Source organism: Euprymna scolopes, chromosome 40, assembly GCF_053919585.1.
Source record: "Euprymna scolopes isolate OS-2025 chromosome 40, ASM5391958v1, whole genome shotgun sequence".
Taxonomy (NCBI): Eukaryota; Metazoa; Mollusca; class Cephalopoda; order Sepiida; family Sepiolidae; genus Euprymna; species Euprymna scolopes.
The window spans coordinates 26,295,129-26,322,753 of NC_136521.1; the positions used below are offsets into that span (position 1 = coordinate 26,295,129).

A 27,625-nucleotide genomic window follows, 5' to 3' on the forward strand; every position below is an offset into this window, starting at 1 on the left:
AAAAGAGAATGCATTAATGGACATAATTAAAAGAGAATGCATTAATGGATATAATAAAAAGAGAATGAATTAATGGACATAATAAAAAGAGAATGCATTAATGAACATAATAAAAAGAGAATGCATTAATGGATATAATAAAAAGGGAATGAATTAATGAACATAATAAAAAGAGAATGCATTAATGTATATAATAAAAAGAGAATGCATTAATGAACATAATAAAAAGAGAATGAATTAATGGACATAATAAAAAGAGAATGCATTAATGGATATAATAAAAAGAGAATGCATTAATGAACATAATAAAAAGAGAATGCATTAATGGATATAATAAAAAGAGAATGCATTAATGAACATAATAAAAAGAGAATGAATTAATGGACATAATAAAAAGAGAATGCATTTATGGATATAATAAAAAGGGAATGAATTAATGGACATAATAAAAAGAGAATGCATTAATGAACATAATAAAAAGAGAATGCATTAATGGATATAATAAAAAGAGAATGCATTAATGAACATAATAAAAAGAGAATGCATTAATGGACATAATAAAAAGAGAATGCATTTATGGATATAATAAAAAGAGAATGAATTAATGGACATAATAAAAAGAGAATGCATTAATGAACATAATAAAAAGAGAATGCATTAATGGATATAATAAAAAGAGAATGCATTAATGAACATAATAAAAAGAGAATGCATTAATGGATATAATAAAAAGAGAATGCATTAATGAACATAATAAAAAGAGAATGAATTAATGGACATAATAAAAAGAGAATGCATTTATGGATATAATAAAAAGGGAATGAATTAATGGACATAATAAAAAGAGAATGCATTAATGGATATAATAAAAAGAGAATGAATTAATGAACGTAATAAAAAGAGAATGAATTAATGGATATAATAAAAAGAGAATGAATTAATGGAAATAATAAAAAGAGAATTAATTAATGGAAATAATAAAAAGAGAATTAATTAATGAACATAATAAAAAGAGAATGCATTAATGGACATAATAAAAAGAGAATGCATTAATGGATAAAATAAAAAGAGAATGAATTAATGAACATAATAAAAAGAGAATGAATTAATGGACATAATAAAAAGAGAATGCATTAATGGACATAATAAAAAGAGAATGAATTAATGGACATAATAAAAAGAGAATGCATTAATGGATATAATAAAAAGAGAATGAATTAATGAACATAATAAAAAGAGAATGAATTAATGGACATAATAAAAAGAGAATGAATTAATGGATATAATAAAAAGAGAATGAATTAATGGAAATAATAAAAAGAGAATTAATTAATGGAAATAATAAAAAGAGAATTAATTAATGAACATAATAAAAAGAGAATGCATTAATTGACATAATAAAAAGAGAATGCATTAATGGATATAATAAAAAGAGAATGAATTAATGAACGTAATAAAAAGAGAATGAATTAATGGATATAATAAAAAGAGAATGAATTAATGGAAATAATAAAAAGAGAATTAATTAATGGAAATAATAAAAAGAGAATTAATTAATGAACATAATAAAAAGAGAATGCATTAATTGACATAATAAAAAGAGAATGCATTAATGGATATAATAAAAAGAGAATGAATTAATGAACATAATAAAAAGAGAATGAATTAATGGACATAATAAAAAGAGAATGCATTAATGGACATAATAAAAAGAGAATGAATTAATGGACATAATAAAAAGAGAATGCATTAATGAACATAATAAAAAGAGAATGCATTAATGGACATAATAAAAAGAGAATGCATTAATGAACATAATAAAAAGAGAATGAATTAATGGACATAATAAAAAGAGAATGCATTAATGGATATAATAAAAAGAGAATGAATTAATGGAAATAATAAAAAGAGAATGCATTAATGGATATAATAAAAAGAGAATGAATTAATGGAAATAATAAAAAGAGAATGCATTAATGGATATAATAAAAAGAGAATGCATTAATGAACATAATAAAAAGAGAATGAATTAATGGATATAATAAAAAGAGAATGAATTAATGGACATAATAAAAAGAGAATGAATTAATGGATATAATAAAAAGAGAATGCATTAATGAACATAATAAAAAGAGAATGAATTAATGGATATAATAAAAAGAGAATGAATTAATGGACATAATAAAAAGAGAATGAATTAATGGATATAATAAAAAGAGAATGAATTAATGGACATAATAAAAAGAGAATGAATTAATGGACATAATAAAAAGAGAATGAATTAATGGACATAATAAAAAGAGAATGCATTAATGAACATAATAAAAAGAGAATGAATTAATGGATATAATAAAAAGAGAATGAATTAATGGACATAATAAAAAGAGAATGAATTAATGGATATAATAAAAAGAGAATTAATTAATGGACATAATAAAAAGAGAATGAATTAATGGACATAATAAAAAGAGAATGAATTAATGGACATAATAAAAAGAGAATGAATTAATGGATATAATAAAAAGAGAATGAATTAATGGACATAATAAAAAGAGAATGAATTAATGGACATAATAAAAAGAGAATGCATTAATGAACATAATTAAAAGAGAATGCATTAATGAACATAATAAAAAGAGAATGCATGCAGAGAATGCACCTTGCAACCAAAGCACCAATTTGGTTGCCAACCTTTAAATCTTGGCTGAAAATGGATTAGCCATGATCACACAAATATATTTACTGTACTGGTCCCTTTGATGAGCACGACCTTATTTGGTAGACATCATTTATTTGGTTTACATCAGCAGAATTTAAGGATGTTTTAGACACTTTTAAAGTTATGCACATAACAATGCCAGCCGAGATCAAATGGGCAAGTGGAGAGGCTTGTGGATATGCTGCAAAGGGCAATAAAAAGTTCAAGGAACACCTACTGAGAAACTTCTTTCAAGTCTCTCGCATAATGCTGAACCCAAATACACCATGAACTGGATCACCGGCAGAAACAACCATGTTTGCTAGAAAAGTGAGATCTGTGTTTGACAAATTAGTTCGCAAACAAGTAAAAACAAGTAAGGCTTAAAAATGCAAATAATATGATTTATCCTAGGTCAAAAAATATTTTTTTAAAGTTTTCAAAAGAACTTGTCATAATGGGAGGAGGCCACGATGATGAGAAGGATCAAGGAAATGGTATATATAACTCAAGGGCAACTTAACATGGATCAGATTGATAGTCATGATTCTAAATCATACCCATGAGTAATGATTCTAAATCATACCCATGAGACATATTAACCAATTAAAAAACAGCATGAAATGGATCCTATCATCACACAGGATAAAGTAGAAGAACCTATCGAGATCATCTACGACATGTTTGATTTTGAGCCCCCTCAACGTACACTTGAACAGCAAAGGTCAAGGAGAAAGAAATTTACAGAACTGTAGCAGAACCAAATGGAACTTTTTTCTTTTAACGAATTAATGCCTCTCCCCTGTGCTATTTGGTCACATACTGACCAATCAGGAGTACGGCGCATTGATCATTCCTATCCCCTAAGGAAATCGGCCAGGATCTGGTTTGAAGAACAACAACTTGTTCTTACTGAGAGAGCCACCAAACAGAACGGACCTCCCTTTTCTTCTCTCTCTCCACCTCAGTGATTTCTAATGGTATCGACGATTCCACTGGGAATAACTTCCGTGATAGCACCAGGTAGCCGGAGTCCAGCTTTTGACCAGGAACATATCACATTCTCCTTAATAAACCTTTTCTGTGTTACCTTTTATGAAGTTGTTGTGTTCGTCATTTCAGAAGCTTGTATGGAATTCTTTATTTTCTTAGGTTGTGCCCTAAAAGCATTCAAAACCCTAAAATGGTGACCCCTCCCCCTCGTGATATACAAGCAATTCTGAATGGCGAGCCTTTTTCTTCATTTTTTGTAAAACCCGACACAGTACAGAAAAACCAGCGAGCTAAAATTTGGCCCCCAAAAAGCGAACTTTTCAACAGAGAAAAACAAGTGAACTCCTACTGACAAGTAACTCAACAAGCAACAATGGCATTGAACCTCCTTTTTTCCTCTTCGCACTAACAGACCTCGTTTTTCCAGAACTCTTTTCCTTTACAGACAACCAGCACATCACCCCGTTATTTGACTAAAGACAAGCAACGTTGGGTATACAGACGGCGAGGAAAAAGAGAATTTTGCTGGCAGCGGACGAACAACAATGACAAACTCGGCAAAGAAAAATAAACATGGAGTTGTCGACTTCATATCGAATTTGAAAAAATTCGAGCTCAACAAAAAAAAGGGCGCTATTTCCTTGTTATGCACTGGACCTTTGCCGTTTTCTTAACCTGAGAATAAATATAAAGATATTTTAAAGGATCAGCGCCACATCTTTTGACACACGTGGTTGATATATTCTCTCAGAAGAAAATGCGTGGACAGATTGCGAGAGCGTTCAAAAAAAAAAAAGTGACTAAACATTTTTTTTTCATACACAACCGATACAGAAAAGAGAACATTTCCAAAAAAAATATATATATATATATATATATATATATTTATCTTCGTCTTTCGGCAAAAGAAAACGTAAGTACCCTTTTTAAAAAATTTAACTTCAGGCTTTACGTATATACATAAAAAAATCTCTCTCTCTCTCTCTCTCTATATATATATATATATATATATATATAGACACACACACACACGAAAAAAGAAAAGAAAAAACACACACGCATATATTAACTCTTTTACCACTGCCTTTTCCTTTCAAGAATATATTTTTCTCTTTTATTTTTTTTGTGGAATCTTTTTTTTTTCCGTCTCTTAAGTATTTTCTCTCATATTTTTTTATCTCGTGTTGAATATATCCCCTTTTTCCTCATGTGGTCCTTCGACAATGTCCTATCTATATTTCGGATAGTTAATTCTTTTTTTGGTCTGTTGTCGCTTTCTTTATATATATATATATATATATATATATATATATATATATATAAAATATGGATATCGCTATTTTAAAAGCCATTGAGAGACTCACTCACAAGGTAAAAAATTTGGCAAGCTGGAGCCGCAGTTGCGCAGACACCGATTCCAGGCTAACTCCTTACATTCACGTCACTACCATCGCAACTCAAACAAGCCGAAACTATGCTTTTATCACAGTCGTTTTGGTATGGAGGCGCGGAAATGCAAAAAACCCTGTACGTACATGAACCAGGGAAACTAAGGTCTGGGGAGCTGAACACCGCAGCCTCTCCACGAGATATTTACAATAACCGTGCCTATTTTATTACAGACTCCCTATCCCAAGCACGTTGATACTGGAGCGGCCTGCAGTATCTGGCCACTGAAACTTCTCACAGAGAAGCCTCCAGTGCCGTCCATCACATTGCAGGCGGTAAATCACTCCCCTATCCCCACGTACAGTCAAATTTCTGGTTCTCTAGACTTGGAATTACGGAGAGACTTTACGTGGGTTTTCATTATAGCAGATTTACCCTATCCCATACTAGGTGCGGACTTCCTGCACCACTTCAACCTGATAGTGGATATGCGCAGATGCTGACTGATAGACGCAAATACAGACCTTTCTGTGTCTAGTGTGAAAACAAACACTACCTCTATCAGCCCAATATTCTTCATTGCCGTTTCAGATAACTCGTATCAGACCACCTTACACTCCTATCCGGAGTTAACAAATTTAAATTTTGTGGTAAGCGAACCCATGCACACCACATCGAGACCACAGGTGCTCCTGTTTTCTCACGCCCTCGCCGCCTCCCTGCTGATAAACTTAAGGCAGCGAAGGCAGAATTCAATCATATGCTGCAGCTAGGAATAATACGCCCCTCGTCCAGTCCATGGGCTTCCCCTTTGCATATGGTCCCAAAACGAGACGGAGATTGGTGTCCGACTGGGGACTACCGACGACTCAATGCCATGACGGTACCTGATCATTACCCAATCCCACATATACAAGATTTTGCTTACTCTCTACATTGTAGATTGTAAGACCTTCTCCAAACTAGACCTAGTTAAGGCTTACCATCAGATTCCAGTGAATCCAGCCGACATACCCAAGACTGCTGTAAAGACTCTATTCGGAGCGTTTAAATTCTTAACTATGCCCTTTGATTTACGAAATGCAACTAGCACATTTCAGCGCTTCATGGACAAAGTAGTGCGTGACTTGGACTTTGTCTATAACTATATAGACGACATTCTCGTGGCAAGTGCCTCACCTGAGGAACATGTCACTCACCTTCGCCTACTATTCAAACGGTTTCAGCGATACCAGGTGAGGATTAACCCTGGTAAATGTGTTACCGGAAAGAGTGAAGGCTCTACAAGACCTTCAACCACCCACTTCACTTCGCCAACTAAGGCACTTCCTCGGTCTGTTAAACTATTACAGACGCTTCATCCCACACTGCGCACACTCCTAGCTCCTCTTTCCGACCTGTTATGTAATAGGAAGAAGGAAAATGAGCAAATCTCAATAATGAGATCCAGCTTAAAGCTTTTAATGAAGCGAAAACAAAACTGGCGACAACATCTCTACTTGCACAGTTTTCTCTGGTCATTGACGCATCAGGCACAGCTGTAGGTGCAATGCTGCAACAGCAGCACCAACAACAGTTACAACCTCTTGCATACTTTTGAAGACAGCTGAAACCGGCGGAAAAACGTTATAGCACATTTGGCCATGAACTCCTGGCAATGTACCTCGCAGTGAAACATTTCCAACATTCACTCGATGGCCGTCAATTTGTGATCCACACTGATCACCATCTTCTGACATATACACTGCGTTCTAAGCCAGACAAATATATATTCTCCCTGCAAAACGCACACTTGGATCTTGTTTCGCAATTCATCAGCGATATCCAACATATCTCAGGTAAGCAGAATGCTGCGGCAGACGCTTTGTCCCGCCTTCTCATTAATTCTCTGTTCTCACCATCGGATATCGACTTGCAGCAGATGGCCTTAGACCAGCCAAGTCTGGACACGTTGGATCTATCGTCACCTGAATTTACAACTTGCAAATTTGCATACCTGTCTGTGCCTAACTCGGACACGCAGATCATTTGTGACACTTCAACGGATTCACCTCGACCATTCGTTCCATTGACTCATCGTAGAGTTGTTTTTGACACCCTACACAATCTGGCACACCCCGGATGCAGAGCCACAATGAAGCTAATTACAGTTACATTTTTCTGGCCAAATATGAGGCATGATATCACTGCCTGGACACGTTCCTGTGTATCCTGCCAAAAGTTAAAGGTGCACAAGTATATATATGCACCCCTTCGAACATTCACCACCCCAGATGCTCGGTTTAACCATGTGCACATCGACCTGATTCGACTTTGGCCGGTCAGTCAGGGATTTACTTATCTTCTGGCCTGAAGCCATTCCCCTCACAGGCATTTCGGCTGAGTCTGTAACGTGAGCCCTTATAGCAAGCTGGATATTGCGTTACGGAGTTCCCACCACCATCACCACTGATCGTGGCATACAGTTTGAATCTCACCTCTTCCAGGAACTCTCCAGGATTCTAGGGATCCAACGCATTCACACTACAAGCTATCACCCTGCTTCTAACGGGATGATTGAACGCTTCCATCGCCAATTGAAAGCAGCATTACGTGCTTACCCTGACCAACAGTGATGGAGCGAATATGTACTGGCCATCCTTCTTGGCTGTCATGCTTCTATCAAAGAGGACTTGGGATACTCTTCAGCTGAACTTATATATGGAGTACCTCTATTGTTGCCAGGCCAAATGTTGAGCCTGATAGAGTTAGCAACAAACGATTCAGCTCTGTATGTCAACAGACTGAGAGCTTATTTTAGTAAGCTCCCACCGATGCACACTAGGGAACAGACCATTAGATCTTCGGTCCCAAAGCACATTTCGTCTTGGACTCATGTTTTTCTTAGAAAGGACGCCATGAAAGCCCCCCTAACTTCACCTTATACTGGCTTCTATCGCGTGCTTTCACGTACCGATAAACTTTTTACTTTAGATATCAGTGGTAGAAGAGAAACTGTTTTTATTGATAGAATAAAAAAAGCCTTTTTTGACACAAAAACACATGAGCCACACATTCTCCCTACTTTCACACAGCATCAAAACATGCATACACCTGAAGTAAATGCTCCAAATGAAGACAATCATGTCACTACTACACATAGTGGTTGATGGGTACATTGGCCGAAGAGACTGTGTAAAACTTGGTATTTCTGTTAAGAAAATATTTTTCCTTGTTTTCCCTTCTTTCAAAAAACAAAAAATGCTATTTCAAGTTGCAAATATTCCCCAACTTTTCACACAAAAATAAGAACATTTATTTTTCTTCCTCGTAAAAATAAATACAATAAAATGACATTTTTATTTTTCACCATTTGTTCTGCTACTTTTTTCTCTGTCGACTTTCAGCCTAAGCAGAGGGTTATGTAGCAGAACCAAATGGAACTTTTTTCTTTTAACGAATCAATGCATCTCCCCTGTGCTATTTGGTCACATACTGACCAATCAGGAGTACGGCGCATTGATCATTCCTATCCCCTAAGGAATTCGGCCAGCATCCGGTTTGAGGAACAAGAACTCGTCCTTACTGAGAGAGCCACCAAACAGAACGGACCTCCCTTTTCTTCTCTCTCTCCACCTCGGTGATTTCTAATGGTATCGACGATTCCACTGGGAATAACTTCCGTGATAGCACCAGGTAGCCGGAGTCCAGCTTTTGACCAGGAACATATCACATTCTCATCAATAAACCTTTTCTGTGTTACCTTTTATGAAGTTGTTGTGTTCGTCATTCCAGAGGCTTGCATTGAATTCTTTATTTTCTTAGGGTGTGCACTAAAAGCATTATAAACCCTAAAGAACCCTTAACAATGAATCCCAAAAAGAAAAAATATTAACAGGAAGTAAGAAACTCTTTTACAAAGAGAAGTGTTGTGGAGATTTACACACAAATAAACCTTTTCACACCTTATGAATACTGTTACCAACTTGGAGTAAGACTGAGTGATCACAGAGTGAGCCAGAGAAAGTATTCCCAGCTGTCCGTACTACATTTTACCAGAATTATCATATTCAACCTGACATCTGTTATTTTTCATTAATCATCTGCCATAACAATTAGAATGTAAGAAAATGAAATTCATTTTTTTTTAAAGAAATTTCATAAAACAAAAATAAAATTAAACAAAGAATATCTCTATGAACAATGTATTAAAAAAGATTTAAACATTTAAATTATTATTTTTATTTGTATTTTTAGGATTTGAAATAATTAAATAAAAAGAATGTTTACCTGTGAGAAACACATTATCAACAAGCAGTTTTTTTTAAAAGAAAATGCCACCATGCTAACAGTTTTTTTAATTAATTGACCTCATATTGCAAATATTATTTTGTTCAAAGTCAAAAATTGTATACTTGACTAACACATCACTCAATAAATGCCAGGCCTGAGATTAGATGGCACCACTAAAAGAAAAAAAATCTGTATGATTTTTGTAAAATACTAATCTTCAAATACACATGCTTGTTAAAACTTGAGTCCAATAAGATTATTACTTTACAAATTAGTTATTTAAATGAAGCTACTATTGTAAATTAAAAAAAAAAAAAATGGAGAAATTGGAATTTCATGTAGTTGATAAATCATTGCTTTCTGATGAGGAAAATACTGTTCAAGCAAAACCATGTGATTTGGACTCCATTGGAAGCAACGGTCAAGAATTGATATACTGTCTTGATTGTTCAAATGATGTTGAATACTTGAATCACCCAAAGTTCATAGTTGTCGTGGAAAACATCAACAAAGTCCATAAAGTCGTTTTGGATAAATTTTAATTGTAGTTTCATGAGATAGCAAAAAAGTTGAAAATATCAGAAGACACCATTCAGTATTTTTCATGAAAATTTATCGATGAAAAAGTTGTGTTCAAAGTGTTGCATTTAAGCACAGTTAATAAAACACGTATTGGCAATTCTGCAACTATTTCAACACAACAAAAAAGGGGATTTTTGCATCAATACATGAATGGTCGGTCCAAGTTTCATCCCAAAGGATAAAACTTGGATTCACTACTTCAATGTGGAATCAAATAAGCAGCCAGCTGAGTGGACAGTTGCAAGTGAAAGCTGTCCAAAGTGATCAAAGATTTAACAATCAACAGGAAGGTTTTAGTATCTATATTTTCGGATGTGTAATGTATATTATTCATTGATTACCTTGAGACAAGAAGAACCATCGATAGCAAATATTATTGGTATGTTTGAAGGACACACACATCTTATACTCCATATTGCCCCCCACCCACCCAGTACCAAATGGTTGTTTGCAAACCTTAAAAGAATGCTCCAGAGAAGAGATTTAGCTCAAATGAAGAAATGATATCAGAAACTGGAAAACTGACTTTGAGACCAAAGACAAATCGTTCTACTAAAGAACTTATCACAAAAGTGCATCACATGAGACTGAGATTATTTTGATGAAGTCGAATTTTATTTAAAAGTTGTTTTCTTAGTTAAGCCCAGGATTTATTGAGTAATGTGCTATTTTTTTTAATCATTTCTCACCAGCCATCTATCAGCAAACTGGCAACATCGCTAGTTAATACTAAAATGCTAAATTCAGGTTTTGCTGCTGTGGAATCCAGAGAGGCCATTTAAAAATTGTGATTATTGTTAACTAGAATAGAAAAAAAATTTATATATTGCATAGATTTCAAATGTAATTCCAATTCATTTTGAAAAAATGGACAAATAATTCTGAATGATTTTGAAGGTTTCCTGAATGTTTTCTTTGCAAAAGAATTTGCTACATTAAGATTAATGAGTTTTGTGTCATTAAAGAAAAAAACTTGCTACATTAAAATTAATGATTTTTGTGTTATTAAAGAAAAAAACAAAAAAAAAAACACTCGTGGATTCTGTTGTTCAAACATTTGATTTAAATTCAGATTTTGTGAAATGAAACTTTTTTTTCACTCAAAAATCCTCACCTCTACGACTCATCTAAAATTGATAACCTAAAGTGGGCACATGGGGAATAATCACTGATGAATAAGAATTATAGACATAAAAATCTCCTTAGAGTTGAATGTAGATCAGTGACTTATTGAAAAATGAGGGGATAGAGTATCATAGCCAATATGAGTTTAGTGTAAGTTTAAAAAAGTGAAAATTTGTTTTATCTCTCTGCGTAGTCTAAAATAATTTGATTGTCTAAAATAAACAAATATAAAACAATGTTTTCTCTTCAATATAAATATATCAAACGATTATTACAACTATGTTGTTCGGTCAATTAATCTTAGACTGGAAAAGAATGCTACAAATATCAGAACATGTTTTTTATTTTGATCATACACTTGACATCGGATTGGTAGTGTGAATTCTAAATCTGCAAGTAGTTTGGCTTGTATATCAATCGTTTAACTCTGATGCCGCGGCAATCTTGCTGCATAGAAGGGGAGGTAGAACAAAATAGACTCAAATCCGCTTTTGACAAAATAAGTACAAAACGGCTCATTAGTGGGAACCGCCAAAGACTAACAACAAAATTTGCGTTACTTTTCCTGCCATATCCACATGTGATTAATGTTCAAGAGAGAATGGGAGAATAGACAGAGAGAAAAAGGAGTATGATATTCTATAAAACATAAAAGAATCGGTCCTAATAAAAATCTAGACTAGTGAACATTCTATAATTCATAAATTAAAACTCAACACATAATTTATATTAAATACACTGGAATGAAATTCTCTACCTAATTAATGAACTTTTAGCATATTAAAAAAAGTCATACTTTTTCTTTAAAAAATCTGTCTTTTTGATATTTACTTTAATGGTGACCACAAGATGCCAACATGTCTTGGCATCTATTAAAAGCCCAGAAGACAGAATTTATAGAAAAAGTAAAAAAAAAAAAGTTATAAAAATTAAGTACAGGATTTTATTCTGATGTGATTGATTTAAATTAGGTCTTTTTGAGCTATTATTTATTTCCAAGAAATATTGTGTATTTGGTAATAAACAATCAAAAAACAGATTGGGTTATTTAATGTTGAAATACGTATCAGAAACGATTCATTGAATAAAAGTTGCTATTTTACTTAAAGCTGATGAGAGGTGGGTTCATACATTTGCCAACGGTATTACAGCATAAATGAACATGAGAAGTCCAAGTGGATTTCAACCAGACATAGCTGATTCCATAATCTAAATCATTATTACTCGACAAGGACTGGATGTAGCCGATTCCATAATTCACAACATCACCATTAGACTAATCACTCAGTCCCAAGAGTCCTAAACTTTAACACAATCTCATTGTATTGATAGCATTTCCAAATTTTGTTAAGAAATAAAACAAAATGAAAAAACCCCTTTTTTTTTAAATTGTGTTGACAAATATAAATTATTAAAATTTGTTAAAAAAACTTTGTTGACATCATTGAACAGATGATATTTCCAGTTTCACAAAAAAAAAAAAAAAATGTAGAACTAATTAAAACATGCCTTTTTCTACCAATCAACTTGTTGAGAAGTAAAAGAATTTAAATGAATGCTTAAAAACTTTTCTTTTTTGTTGCAATGGACATTATTTCTTTCTACCTTTTTTCTTGGGCCGTTTTTTTGGGGGTGCATTTAGAGGTGTGGGTGTTAACAGTGTAAGTTCATTGTTTTCTTTCAGATGCTTTTGTTTTTCAGATGATTCTAATGGCATGGAATTTTTGCTGGCTGCAGAAGAGAGACTGTTGTTGTTGCTGCTATTAGAACGAGGAGGGTGTCCGCGTCTTCTTCCCTGCATCTCATTGTAGGCTCCTTTGTGTTGCGTAGGATGGGGATCAGCATTTTTTTTCCAACTGCTACGAGATTTTGTATACAAAGAAGGAGAAACTCCGTATGGCAGGCTATGTTCTGATGTGGAATCAGAGATACTTTCTTCAGCTTCATCTTCGGATGTTTCCGCTGGCAATGGACTTTGTTCATTTCTAGAGACCCTTGAGTGATTACTATTAGTTTCAGCTGATTCAGATATCGCAGAAGTTTCATCCGAACGACTCACCACGCTCTGATTATCTTCATCATCTGTGTATATTGAATTAGGAGTCACTTTGCGGCTGCGTTTTGCACTGTCATCTATTTCAAAGTCATCTTCGTTGTCATCGTCATCTTGTTTTTGTTCAGTTTCGTAAGAGCTGCCTGAACATTCTGAGCCTTCATCGGAACTGCACTGGCTTTTATTACTGACATTTTTATTCTGATGTTTTAAAGATTTTTTCTTGTTTTCTTTTGCTGGCAATTTAGTCGGACACTCATCTTTTACCTTTAATTCATCGACTTTTTCTACCATTGTTGGTTTTTCATGTTCAGCTGGGGACACATTGCAAACAATTTGATAATTCTTCTTCCTTGTAGGCAGAACAGAAGCCGGAAGTAACCCTTGTGCAACATGAAGTTTGAGGTGACTCAGCAGATAACCTGAACGTGAGAAGAGTTTGAGGCAATATTTACATTCATAAGGTTTTTCACCTGAATGGATGCGAAGGTGGGCAGTTAATGAACTTGACTGCGAAAAGGTTTTCGAGCAATGTGAGCAAACATATGGTTTCTCTCCAGTATGGACGCGCATATGCTTAATCAAATTGCCTGTCTGCGCAAACTGCTTCGAACACGTCGTGCATTGAAACGGTTTCAAGCCAGTGTGCACCTTTGTGTGCTCGATTAAGTGGCCCGGTTGCGAAAACCTTTTCTGGCAATATTTGCATTCATGGTTTTTATCACCCGTGTGCACAGTCATGTGCGTCGTTAAGTAACTCGAACGTGAGAAATTCTTGAAGCACTGCGGACATTGATAAGGTTTCTCCCCAGTGTGGATGCGGGTGTGAACGGCAAGCGAATTTGATTGCGAAAACGAGCGCGAGCAATAACTGCAATGAAATGGACGTTCCCCAGTATGAACACGCAGATGTTTCGTTAAATTTCCCGACAAAGCAAATTTTTTTTGGCAAAAGTCGCAACTAAATGGTTTATCGCCAGTATGTACTTTCATGTGTCCCGAAAGATGGCTTGCTTGTGTAAATGATTTCTCACAGATTTTACATACAAAACTGCGTTCACCTGTATGCACCCGTGCATGGATTGCAAGGTAACTTGCACGTAGAAAGACTTTTGAACAAGTTGGACATTTAAACGTTTTGTTTGCTGCATTTGTTTTGTTGCTTTTGTCTCCTTCCACTGCTGAGTTTGCATTTTGGAGCATCTTGCAAACATGTGCATTCTGCAGCGGGAAGATGTCTAAACAATGCATGCACCGATACGAGGACGAAGTCAACTTCTCGATAGAATGCATATCCATCATATGTTGAGTCAGCTGATCTGCACTGGAGAAGATGCTTTGACAGGACAGACACTCGTACATTTGAAGAGTTTGGTGCATTTTCATATGTTCGTTAAGGTGATCCGAATGGTGAAACAGTTTCTGACAAAATTTACATTCAAGCTCGGCAGCATCAGATTGGTCGATATCCATAAACATGTCTACAAAACGTTGTCTTTTCAATTTTGTTGGCTGTTTTCGTTGAGAAGAGAAAACATCTAATGGCAGAAGGTCTCCCCCTGCTTTAACATTGTTTTCTTCCGTCCAAGATGGAAAAGTTTCATCGGGTTTCACTTTTGGATTGGCCGATTTCTGACATAATTCAAACCGACAGTCAGAATTCATTTTGTTGTTCCAAAGATGTTGATGACAACGTTCATCAATTTAATGACAAATCTTTTTTAACTTTAATAATATAAAGCAGAGATGAAATAAAATTGTTGCTTTTTGTTTGTTTTGTTGTTTTTGTAAAAAACTAAAAAAAGTTTAGTATTTTTTTTAGCTTTTTAGAAAGAAAAAAACGTAAAAAATGTTTGACTAAAGTTTTCATACAATGAAGTTGCAGAAGTCAGAATGTTTTAATAAAAAAAAAAATTTTTTTTTTAACTCAAGATTTTATTTTCTCAATTTCATAATCGATGGAATTCGCTTGATGCACATGTACTTAGTCAAATTTCATATTCCAAAAAACATGAGTTATCCGATCTGAAAGATAAAAAGGAAAATTATAAATCAAAAAAAAAATTCACATACAAATAATTTAGTGTTTTTTGTTTACATAAAATATTTTTATATAGATACTTTGTAGACACGCAGTAATATGCTGCGTAGATAAGTTAATTTCAGTTAAGATGAAGGTAAAAGTGAAAAGATGTTTCTTTAAATAAATTTTACTTGCTATGCTACTTTCACTTCATGCAATTGTGAAGCTCGTAAATCCCAATATTTTGAGATTATATTTCCTTCCCAGTTGTGTTATTCAACTCAAATTTTTTATTGAAAATAATTAAGACTGTTATTGTTTTATTTGCTTTTGTTTTTCTTCAAATATTTAAAAAAAAATTTTATTTTTTTTTTTTTATTACATATTTTCACACCAAATAAGGCACGTTGCCACTTTGATGTAGGGGGCTACTATTAGGGACATAAGCTACAGGGGTACTATGTAGGGAGTTGGGCAGCAAGATGTCGGTTCACGTTACACTTGAACTTCTGCATGTCAGTACAATTGAGGAAGCAGGGACCCGGAAGGGAATTCCAAAGTCTAGCGGTTCTGGGGAAGAAACTACTGGAGTAGAAGGCTCTCTTACATCAAGGGATCTCTACTGTGAAGGGGTGGGATTTAGCTGCTTGCCGAGTTTGTCGAGAGTATTTACATCAAGGGGGTACAAGTGCTTGCAGTTCATCAGAGCAAGCACCATTAAAGTACTTGTAGAACAGGCAGAAGGATGCAACATTTCGTCGATGGGACAGTGGCTGAAGCTTAGATTTAAAACTTTTTATTTTTACCTAATATATTTTTGTGTAAAAAATGTTTTTCTATAATATATATTTTTCTCTGAAAATTATCAAAGGAAATACAACCTTGCATGGTGACTCTGCCACATTCATGCAAGTTGATGATGCGTTCGTCGTTTACTTGATGCAACTTAACTTTGACAATGCTGGACCTGAGAGTACTACATGTTTGGCATAATCATGTTGAAACATCAGTTTTCATAGATTTCAGTTAAACAACACTGAGCTTTGTCAGTAACAGATGGGAGAAATAACGCAGCTGTGGCCTTTTGGCTAGAAGCAAAGTGTAGTATCTGTTCCAGTGCTACACTTCATTTTTCTGTCCTCAATCAGTGGAGGGGAAATCCTTCTAGAATGAGGCAATTTAAATTTTTATTTCAATCCAGAGTGCTTCTTTTTGGGGACTTGGATTTTCCCCACATTAAAAAAACTAGCCTTGTGTCTAACTATGGCATCGTGGGAAGGCAAGTAAAAAGGAACAGATGGGTGACCATTATGGAATATCAGGCGCTGTACAAGAAAAGGACGACAACACAGCAAAAACAAAAAACAAAAAACTAGTGTTGTCCAAAATTTAGAAATCGGTTTACAAATTATCTCTGGCCAAATATTTATTTATCTCTTTTTCCACTCTATCCACATCACTTCCTCCTAAGTTTTCCTTTGAATTCTCTTGTCAACTGATCCTGCTACCTCAACTAGTCTACATCTCATCCATTCTTTAAATGAGACCATACCATCAAAGTCTCCTGTTCTGTACATATCTTCCTATACTGTCCAGATTTAGTTTTCCTCTGAGGTCATCAGTCTTTAAGACTCACATTACACATCCGTTGTATCATTCTTATATGCAATTGGCCAGGTTTCACTTGCATACATCATCACACTGCGTACACATGTCGGATATACTATCCATTGATCAACAATGATAATATTCTTCTGATTAGCATTTTTAGTATTGACTAGACTACCTGTGACCCATTGGGTCAGTATGTTACATTAGCTATGAAATTCATGTATGAGCGTGACACTTGTGACATAAAGAAAATAGTTTTTTTTTTTAACAGAAACATTTCTATGAAAGTATATTAAAATGAAAAAGAATATAGATAGATTTCTATGAGTCATTCTGTTTATTATAATTGATTATTTTTGGAAAAAAATTTACAGTTACTGAATTATAAGTGGTTGGCCTTACTTATAGGTGCACTGAACAGATACCATAATACTTATAGTTAAATTTAAATTTTGATATGTCTGTTTTTAAAAATTAAAAAAAATTTATTTTATATTTTTTACATCGTTCATTTCTGTATTAAGTTTAAGTTATTTTAAACCCCACTCTTCCCATGTTAAATAATAATTTCGAAATAATAATGTTAATATTTTAGCATCCCAATTGTTCTTTTGTTTATTTTAAAACTCACTCTACCCATGTTAAATAATAATTTTGAAATAATAACGTTAATATTTCAGCATTCCAATTGTTCTTTTTTTCACATTATCCAAATAAACAATTGTTAATACTGTCTGCTTTTTTTTTTTAACATCGTTCATTTCTGTATTAAGTTTAAGTTATTTTAAACCCCACTCTTCCCATGTTAAATAATAATTTCGAAATAATAACGTTAATATTTCAGTGTGCAGGTCATGCGCGCATGCGCAACGGATGTCGTAAACCGGAAAGTGGGTTACATACATCGTTAGAAGGTCATTTGAGTTTTATAATTATACAGCAATAGCAGAAGGTTCCTAAACATACTCCATCCACTGAACTCTTGTAACCAAACTTGTATCTGAACAACCCTGTTATCGAGGTAACAATACTTCTGAACAATCTTCATAGCTTTGCTATCCAAATATTTTCAATACTATGAAAAATAGAAGAGTTATAAAAATAATAATTTTGTGGCTTACAATAACATTGCCAAGGTTTTAATAATTTATTTCTATTGTTCTCTTTTTTACCTGACTCAGTTAATGCAATAGAAAGAAAATATCTAAGCAATCATAAATATTGCTGTCATATCTGTTGTATTGCACCGATCACTCACTTTTAAACAATGTCAAAAAAAGAATATCTAACCTAATAATTCTCACAGTGTCTGCCAAGCTTCAGCCCCTGGTATATCAACAGTTTTGCATCCCTGTACTTGTTTTCCAAATACTTTGATAAATCTTGCCCTAATGAACTCACTGCATTTGTACCCTCTCAACTTGACCCACTCAACTAGCAGCAAAACCCCACCCCTTTCACTGTAGACACCCTCCTTACATCCTGGAAGATTTTCTAGTTTAATAGCTTATTTCCTCTACTAGCTTGCCTTTTAAATTTCCTTACTGTTTCTCCAACCATGCCAGCATGCAAAAATTTAAATGAACAAATATATCTTGCTGCCAAAATCCCTACCAAAATTTTCTCAGATAAATCTGTCTGTTACCACAGTAGTTCTTTACACTTTTGTAACAATATACCTTGTTCAAGGTATATAAAAAAAATCCAGAGATTTTTTTTATACAGAAATATTAGAATTAATTTGAGTGATGTATTTTATTTTTCTCATCAATTCTATATTTTTAGTTTAACCAGACTAGCAATTAGAGATAGACATTTAGATGGTTATACATCTTTCGCGAAAACTTGATAAGTTAAATAAGGTAGCTTAACAACCTTACTTTACTTACCAAATTTTATTCTATAAGAGCAATAATTTATTAGCAACAAAAAGGGGGGAAAAGCTGAAGTTACCTCCCTTTAGTGTTTATAGATCTGGAATAAGATAAGCAATAATAATTCATAGATAAGGGTTTCAATTCATTTATGTTGATGAAAAATCAACATTGAATTCTTACCAAGATTTTGCAACTATTCGATGATGCTTAGACATTTCCTTTTTCTAAAATATTTTCCTAATCAAAGGAAAATAACTCTTTATCAATGAATACAGAGTTACATATCGTTTTTTTTTTTTTTTTTTTTTTAAGATTGTAGTAATGTAAAATAATTTAGATTAGGACAAAATATTTTCTGGAAGAAATTAAATTGAAATCGAATTTTTCCTCCATAACTACAAGACAAAATTGATAAAAATCAGAATCAAATATTTTTGTTGAAAGAAAACTATTGATGACAAAAAAATGATAAACAATCAGATTTGTGCAAATATTGTGCATTAATAATTTATGCATTAATAATTTTTGATCGATAGATTCTCACTTTTATTTATCTGTACTTATCCAACATGTGCACCTCAAGTGAATGAATATTATATATTTTTTTTTTTACCAGGACCCAATTTAAGGATAGAATGAGGGAATAACCAAGCAGATTGCGAATTAAAATTAAATTTTTTCTTTTAGTAATTGGGGTGGGGGGATAAATTATGGAAAATTTAAACTAAATCAACAATAAATATAATGCTTAGGTACAGAATCAAAGTCAAAATACTCATTACCCGGGTAGGGTTTGAACTCACAACCTCTGCATTATCTGAGAAAAAATACTGCCTGTAATACTTACAGCATGCTTACCAATTGAATCATCTGGGAACAAGAGTAGCAGTTATAAACATTAATGTGGAAAGCAGCGACTGCGAGATGGTTGGTTTAGACGATAGTTAATCAACCTCCAGGGTGTATTAATTTCAACTCAACCTTGAAGGACTACTTCAAGATCATGGAAGTTGGACAGCAGCTCTAGAGAGTTTCTTGAAAGCAACGAAGAAAGATGTCACCTTCCTCTCTCACTTCTACCCCTAACTCGACTGGACCAATGGTTATATTTGCCTTAACATTAACTACTCATAGTCTTTCGGCAGCCAATAAACTTGCTTAGTTCCTTTCTTCATTCAGACACTGTCCAACCTTGTCTAACCTACACTGTTACAGTGATTAAAATGTTTTCTTGTTTTTTCTTTCATATGATGACTGTTTCCATAGTCCAAAAAAATATTATAGAAGTTGGTCTTAACAGTCTATGCCGAGATTAGCTTTTATACAAAATGAACTACATAAACCAGAAACAATATTAGCTATTCTAACTATGAAAGACTAATATTACTATAATAGGATTTGTTAAAGTGCAAATAATAATTATTTCTTCCTTAAATCATGTTTACACATCAATTCCTGTGCAATCACCAAAGTTAAGCAATGCTGAGTCTAGTTAGTGCGTAACCATTTTGGAAATCCCAGGTGCTGTATCCTTGTAAGTTACAAACTTGTAAATATTATGAATAATCAGAAACTTACTGGTGATCACAAAACAATTTCATTTTTAGATTTGTGTCTTCTAAAATTAGTCTGCCATCAGGAAGTGTCGATTGTCGCTGATCGAAGTATATGAATCCTGCCTGAAGCAACCTTCGACTCCATTTGCAAGGAATTTTACTTATAGGCCATGGCCATATATATATATAACATTTTAACAAAGTTTTCATGATACAGCTCACACTTTGGTTGTTTCCGTTTGGATTCCAGATTGTTATTTTGGTTTTTCAGGAATTAATCGATTGATTTTAAATTCATTATTGTAGACTATTATCCTCATCTTTTAGTTGGATAATAATCTGCAATAAATAAATGGATAATAATACTCTTAATAAATATTCCAATTGATTAAATGATTTTAAATTGTTTTTCTGTTGAAAATGCCTTTTTATTTAAAAAAAAACAAAACAAAAAAAACTTCATATAATTTATATATTTTCAAATTTATTCTGACCACTGATGTTTTTTTTTTATTAATGTTTATTCTCTGATGAAAATAGCCTATCTTTGAAAATTCATGGATTCAGGATATATATATATATTATTTTGTATTCCTCCATATCACCAACTGAAAACGAATAAAGAAAAGTTATAAGCTTTTATACTTTTCGTATTCTTTTTTATACATTTCCATTTATATATATATATATATATATATATATATATATATATACATACACATGTGTGTGTGTGTATGTGTAGTTAAAGCTTATTACAAGTTGATAAATAGGTATATATCCATTCCGAAAGTGCTTAATATTAAGTTTGTGGTTAGTAGATTTGGCATGTGCATATACTTTGTTCGGCTTACATCAACAAGTTAAGATTTTGGTGTATATAATCAGTGCTGCTATTCTAATTAACTGGAGTGATGTATTTGAAAATGTGGGAGGGGGTAGATACTTTTTTAGGATTAGTCTACTATGTTAATATATGGAGAAAGGGAAGACTTTAAAGATGTTAGAATTTATTCTAAATTTTCAAATCAAAACTAGAAATTCATTACTTTGAATATTGGTTACTACAGGCAAGTCTGTAAGTGTGTTTGGTAGGGTACCCAACTTATTCAGAGTCATACTAATAATGACACACACTAATGTGAGCGTATACGTGCATACACGCAGAACAATATAAGTGTATTTATATGATTTTATATGTTCTTGTTTTGAGGATATCTCAACTATGTCTACATATACATGTGATCATTCACACACACACATACATAGCATAAATAATCATGTAGCTCGCTACAGTATTGCAGATACCCCCCCCCACACACACACATATATATATATATATATACACAGTATTATAGATACTTATACATGCACATACATACGAATTTTATCCAAAATACCACCTATTGAAGCCTTTGCATATTGTATGAATATACAACTATGCATATCTATATGTGCATAACTAATGCTTAAAGGCACACCTATACCTTTGCACACATGCATATGCAGAGAAATGCAAATTATTATCAACGTAGCTACACATACAGACACATACAAGAATTTATTTGTATTACCAAAATGTGTGGCTCTTCAATGGACTGTCACACTCCAAACTGTCGTGTTGATGGGATATATTTACTGGTGTCAATTATTTTACAAAACAAATCCCACTGTATGCAAAAGTGGCAGTATACAACACATGTCTAACCTGTACTTTTATATAGTTGTAAGATATGGTTGGGATGTAAGGCCAGGATGGCATCATAAAAAATTTTTTGTATTTATTGCTTATATTTCGGGATTCTAAGTTGTCCAATATTACTAATCGCATTAAACTGATAATATTGCAATATTACTAATCGCATTAAATTGATAATATTCCAATATTACTAATCGCATTAAATTATTCTAAGTTGTCCAATATTACTAATCGCATTAAATTATTTCAAGTTGTCCAATATTACTAATCGCATTAAATTATTCTAAGTTGTCCAATATTACTAATTGCATTAAATTATTCTAAGTTGTCCAATATTACTAAGCGCATTAAATTATTTCAAGTTGTCCAATATTACTAATCGCATTAAATTATTCTAAGTTGTCCAATATTACTAATCGCATTAAATTATTCTAAGTTGTCCAATATTACTAATTGCATTAAATTATTCTAAGTTGTCCAATATTACTAATCGCATTAAATTATTCTAAGTTGTCCAATATTACTAATCACATTAAATTAATAATATTCCAATATTACTAATCGCATTAAATTATTCTAAGTTGTCCAATATTACTAATCGCGTTAAATTATTCTGTTGTCCAATATTACTAATCGCATTAAATTATTCTAAGTTGTCCAATATTACTAATCGCATTAAATTATTCTAAGTTGTCCAATATTACTAATCACATTAAATTATTCTAAGTTGTCCAATATTACTAATCACATTAAATTAATAATATTCCAATATTACTAATCGCATTAAATTATTCTAAGTTGTCCAATATTACTAATCGCGTTAAATTATTCTAAGTTGTCCAATATTACTAATCGCATTAAATTATTCTAAGTTGTCCAATATTACTAATCGCGTTAAATTATTCTAAGTTGTCCAATATTACTAATCGCATTAAATTATTCTAAGTTGTCCAATATTACTAATCGCATTAAATTATTCTAAGTTGTCCAATATTACTAATCGCATTAAATTATTCTAAGTTGTCCAATATTACTAATCGCATTAAATTGATGATATTTAGCTTTACTTAAATGTTGTTTTAATTTTTATAATCAATCATTAAAGTTAGCAGGCATTGTCCGGTTGTAAAATATGCTTAAATATGATATTTTCATTAATGCAGATTTCAGATTTATTATCATATTATAGTAATATATTTATGTATGTGTATATACACATACATAAATATATATAGAAAGAGGTTTGTATTTACTATAACCTTTTTTTCGCAAATATTACGTAAGTATAAATCATATAGAATATCTGCATGAATATAATTATACATAACTAAAGATGATCATTTTATAAGAAAACCAAAAAAACTAATAGGGAATTAATTAAAATGAATTTTTAAAAGAATATGCAAATTAGCTAGATCTTTTGCAGATGAATGCAATTCCACGACCCATACATATAACATAGTTGTATTTTCTTTTTGAATAAATAAATTTTTAATATGAATATAAATACACACAAAAAAAATTATAGGAGTATATATATATACATACACACACACTCTTATAAATTTTGTCTATGTTTTTTTTAAATTTTTTAAATCATTACTATATATTGGGTCCAATATAATCTATATATCTATAAAAGTGAAATTGTCTGTGTGTGCATGCCTGTATATTTCCCTACCAAACTACTCTGTCAATTTTCAGTCTAAAGACTCGAGATTTGACATAAGGAGTAGTGAAATTTGGAAAAATCTTTTAATTGATTTTCAGCCAGAAATTTAGCCGTCAAGAGGCCAAAGTTCAACGATTTAACCTTTGAAAACTCTACCAAACTCCTACACTAATTTTGGGTCTAAACACTTGAAATTTTAAATGTAGGTTACTTGGACAGCAAGCCACCTGTTCTGGAAATTGATATCCTGTACATAGAAGGTAAATTAATCATAAGACATTTTTTTGTGTGAAGAGTTTCCTTTTTTTTAATTGTTTTGTTTTCACTTCTTACTTTTCACAAATCCCCAGATAAAGATGTGTTGTTTGTGAAGAAAAAATTATTTAATACACAAGTTTATTCCCATTTTGTTTTTATATATAAAGGGAGTTTAAACTGATATACTGGTTTACATAAATAAATTCAGATGTCATTCATTGTAAAATTATTACTTTTTATTAAAATTATAACAAGCATCATCAGCAGTTAACTTGAAGCATTAGTTTTTTTGACAATTGATATTTTTAAACAAAATGAACCAGAATAATTAGGAAAAAATGGATTTAACTTGGCTGGTTTGAGATAAAAAAAAAAAAATTATTACTTTTAAAGTTCCAGATGTTCTAAATTTAATTGCATTAAAAATGCTGCCTTATCTTTGAATGACTAAAATTATTCAGTTTTTTTATCGGTTTAGCAATCATCACCATCATTCATTTAATGTCTATTTAGATGCTGGCATATGTTCGACAACTTTTAGAAATGGATTTCCTAGCTAACCTATCTCTGGCCAGGTGTTTATTTATACCTTTTTATCTCATCCTTATCATTTGCTTCTATGTTTTCCTTGTGAACTAACCTTGCTACTTCAATAATTCTACATCTTTAACCCTCATTCATTCTTTCAAGGTGGCCATACCAACAAAGTCTCCTACTCTGCACACATTCTTTCTCAAAGTTCATCAGATCTAAGTTTGTCTTCAAGACTCACATTACATATCTATCGTATCATTCTCATACCAATTTTCTCATCCAACACACATCTCTCAATGCTTATTGGCTGTTTAACTTCCACACTTATGTACACATACCAGATAGACTCTCCCTTGGTTAAATTGTAAAACAAATAATTACAGCAAATAAGCATACTGTGTTTCTGAGTTCAGTAACAGCCGTTGTTTCTAAACAAAATAATATGTATTGTGCCTGCTTTATTATCAATATGTATGAATAGCTATTCCTTTGTGTGTAATGCCAAGGGAGGTAACTAAAGCAAACACAACCATCATCAATTATTTTTAGTATTATTTATAATGTAAATGAGACAATAATTATTTTCTTCAAGCGAATTTAATTAGAAAAGTTATAGAATAAATTAGGAGGAAAAATTTATTGAGGAAACAAGTTTTATTTCACAAGATTAACAAAAGATTTGTATTTTCTGGAAGTGTAGTAATTTGTATATGCAGCAAAATGTTTATGTTGTTATATGTGATTAGTGAAATCAGCCAAATATCAGCAGCAGTTAACTTGAAGCATTAGTTTTGTTTCTAAAGATGATAATTGTTTTTTCAAGTGATTTTAATTATTAAAGTTGTAGGTAAGTTCAAAAAGAATGCTGCCATTTTGTATGTAATTTTAACTTTTATATAATTTATTTAGAAAAACATGCACGACTTTCATTTTTTCCTCTCACTGAAGAACAGTAATTATGCGGCATATATATAAGATGCCAAATTTAAACGCACACACGAAAATTCAAACATACATACACACACTATATATATATATATATATATATATATATATATATACACACACACTAGCAAAAGTACCCGTCGTTGACTGGGTTCAAAAACAGCCTACAGAAAATGGACTCTAATTTATGAAAGTCTGATAGGACATGAAAAGGAAGGGCTGTAAAGAGATAGCTTCGAGTTTGGGGGTATCAAAACCAAAGCAAAATATGATGAAAGTAAAAATAAAATAGATAAACCCCATAATTTATTATACCATACCTGTTCACACTGAAACACTTATCACAATATTCTGTGGATCTATGTTAAAAAACCTTGTTAAACTTTGTGACATATTTCCATTCTATGGAAGTCAGGCGCGAATGGATACCCCATAATTTTATTATACCATATGTCTTCAAACTGAAACATAATTATCAAAGTATACTTACGCAGATAGATATGAAAAGTCTTTATTAAAGTTTGTGCCTATTTCCATTCTATGGAGACCAGGCGCGAACGCAGATCCAATAATTTTATTATACCATCCCTATTTAAGTTAAAACATACTTATCAAAGTATTCTTATGTACATCTATATCAAAAACACTTGTAAACGTTGTTTTTTAATTTTAATTTTTTTTTATTTCCATACTTTGTAGACCAGGCGCGAACGGAGACCCCACAATTTTAATGAACCAACGTTCTGCCAGATCAAACATATCCATTCCTGTGTCTCGATACATCTTCTATCATTATATGTAATCAGTTTTTTAAAATAGTCAACCATATAGGAGCCTATTCGTGACCAGAAACACACACACAGACATTCAGCTTTATATTATAGATATATAGGAAATATTAAAAAAACATTAACATCTTCATTGAGGTTTTATCTTTATTCAAAGACTTTCTCAAAATTATTGAATTTCAAGATCTTTGAATAAAGACAAAATGTCAATAAACATAAACAATTATCAGTTTTCCTTTTTTCATTTTATTAGATTCTTATTTCCATAATAATATATATAGATATACACACACACACACACACACACACATATATAAACACAGCTAACACAATTTACCAACAATACACAAAAAGAAACATACCTTTTTGCCTAATTCCAAAGTTCTAACATCTTAGTTACTCAATTCAAAACTCAGAAGAACTAATGATTGTACCAGTTTAGTGTTGGTGCATATTTAGGATATCGTTATATTTGTATTTGCGATCCATAAACATGCGAACGTTGCATTAAAATTCTCTTACCTTTTACACGTTAAACACCATTCAATTTTAACAAATCGATTTTCTTCTAATAATTTTTCATCTTCATATCTCAACATCCTTTCTCGCTACAAAAATTGACCAGGATGATAGATCGGAATGCTATCCCTTCCAAAATTTATTCGTTAATACAGAATCTTCTCTTTCAGTGATGATGCTAGCGTTTGAATAAGATTTTACCGCAAATATGTAACTAAAATTTTGTATAAATAAAAATGTATAATGATATATATATATATGGATTATATTTAATAATAATAATAATAACAACAATGTAATTTTCTTTTTTTAACTAAATTACACATTTTTAAAACTTGGTATTTTTTATTATAAAGAAGTAATAGACATTTTTTGTTTTAGTGAAATATTCGTAAATTTATCAGATCGTGTTAACAGTCAGAGTTCAAATGTCAATAATGTGAGTTTATGCCGGTGATGAGTGTTGAGATAAGAAAATATTGTTCCACTTTTTATTCCTTGCTTCTATGTATCAATCGTTTACAATTACAGACTATTACATCACAAAAATAGAGTTGGTACTTGTGCATTTAACGAACCAGACATAACTCAGCATTTGCTCGGCTTTGTCTGACGCATGACGTCAACAGCCGGATAAAACCGAGCGTTGCCGATAAAATAAAAACAACACTACAACAAAATAACTGTAAAATCAAATTGTAAAATGTAGAAACATACAAAAATAAATAAGTAAAAAGCAAAAACCTACCGTTCAATTATGTTTTGTTTTTTTATTAGTATTAGTATTATTGTTTGAAATTGTTTTCTGTTTGCAAATACATATAAAACATTTTTTGTAAGCAAATAATAGTAATTATATTTTTTTAATGACACGTTTTTTTTGCAACTATTTACGTAAAATGACCAACAAAAATGATATTTGTAGGATTAATTATTTTTTTTAATAAATAATCGTAATTATATTTTTTTAATGAAACGTTTTTTTTCAACTATTTACATAAAATGACCAACAAAAATGATATTTGTAGGATCAA

At 32.1% G+C, this 27,625-nt stretch overlaps 1 protein-coding gene across 4 annotated transcripts in view; it reads right to left on the reverse strand.

The window, feature by feature from the left end:
* Nucleotides 1-9,267: 9,267 nt before the first annotated feature.
* LOC145265446 (uncharacterized) overlaps nt 9,268-27,625 on the reverse strand; it is a 72,109-nt gene continuing 53,751 nt past the window's right edge. For all 4 annotated transcript variants that reach the window (XM_080121292.1, XM_080121294.1, XM_080121295.1 and 1 more), the window contains exon 3: nt 9,268-15,137. In XM_080121292.1, the coding sequence (XP_079977418.1) occupies nt 12,651-14,777 (2,127 nt within the window). In that variant the 5' untranslated portion in view covers nt 14,778-15,137 and the 3' untranslated portion in view covers nt 9,268-12,650. The remainder of the gene's footprint in view (nt 15,138-27,625) is intronic.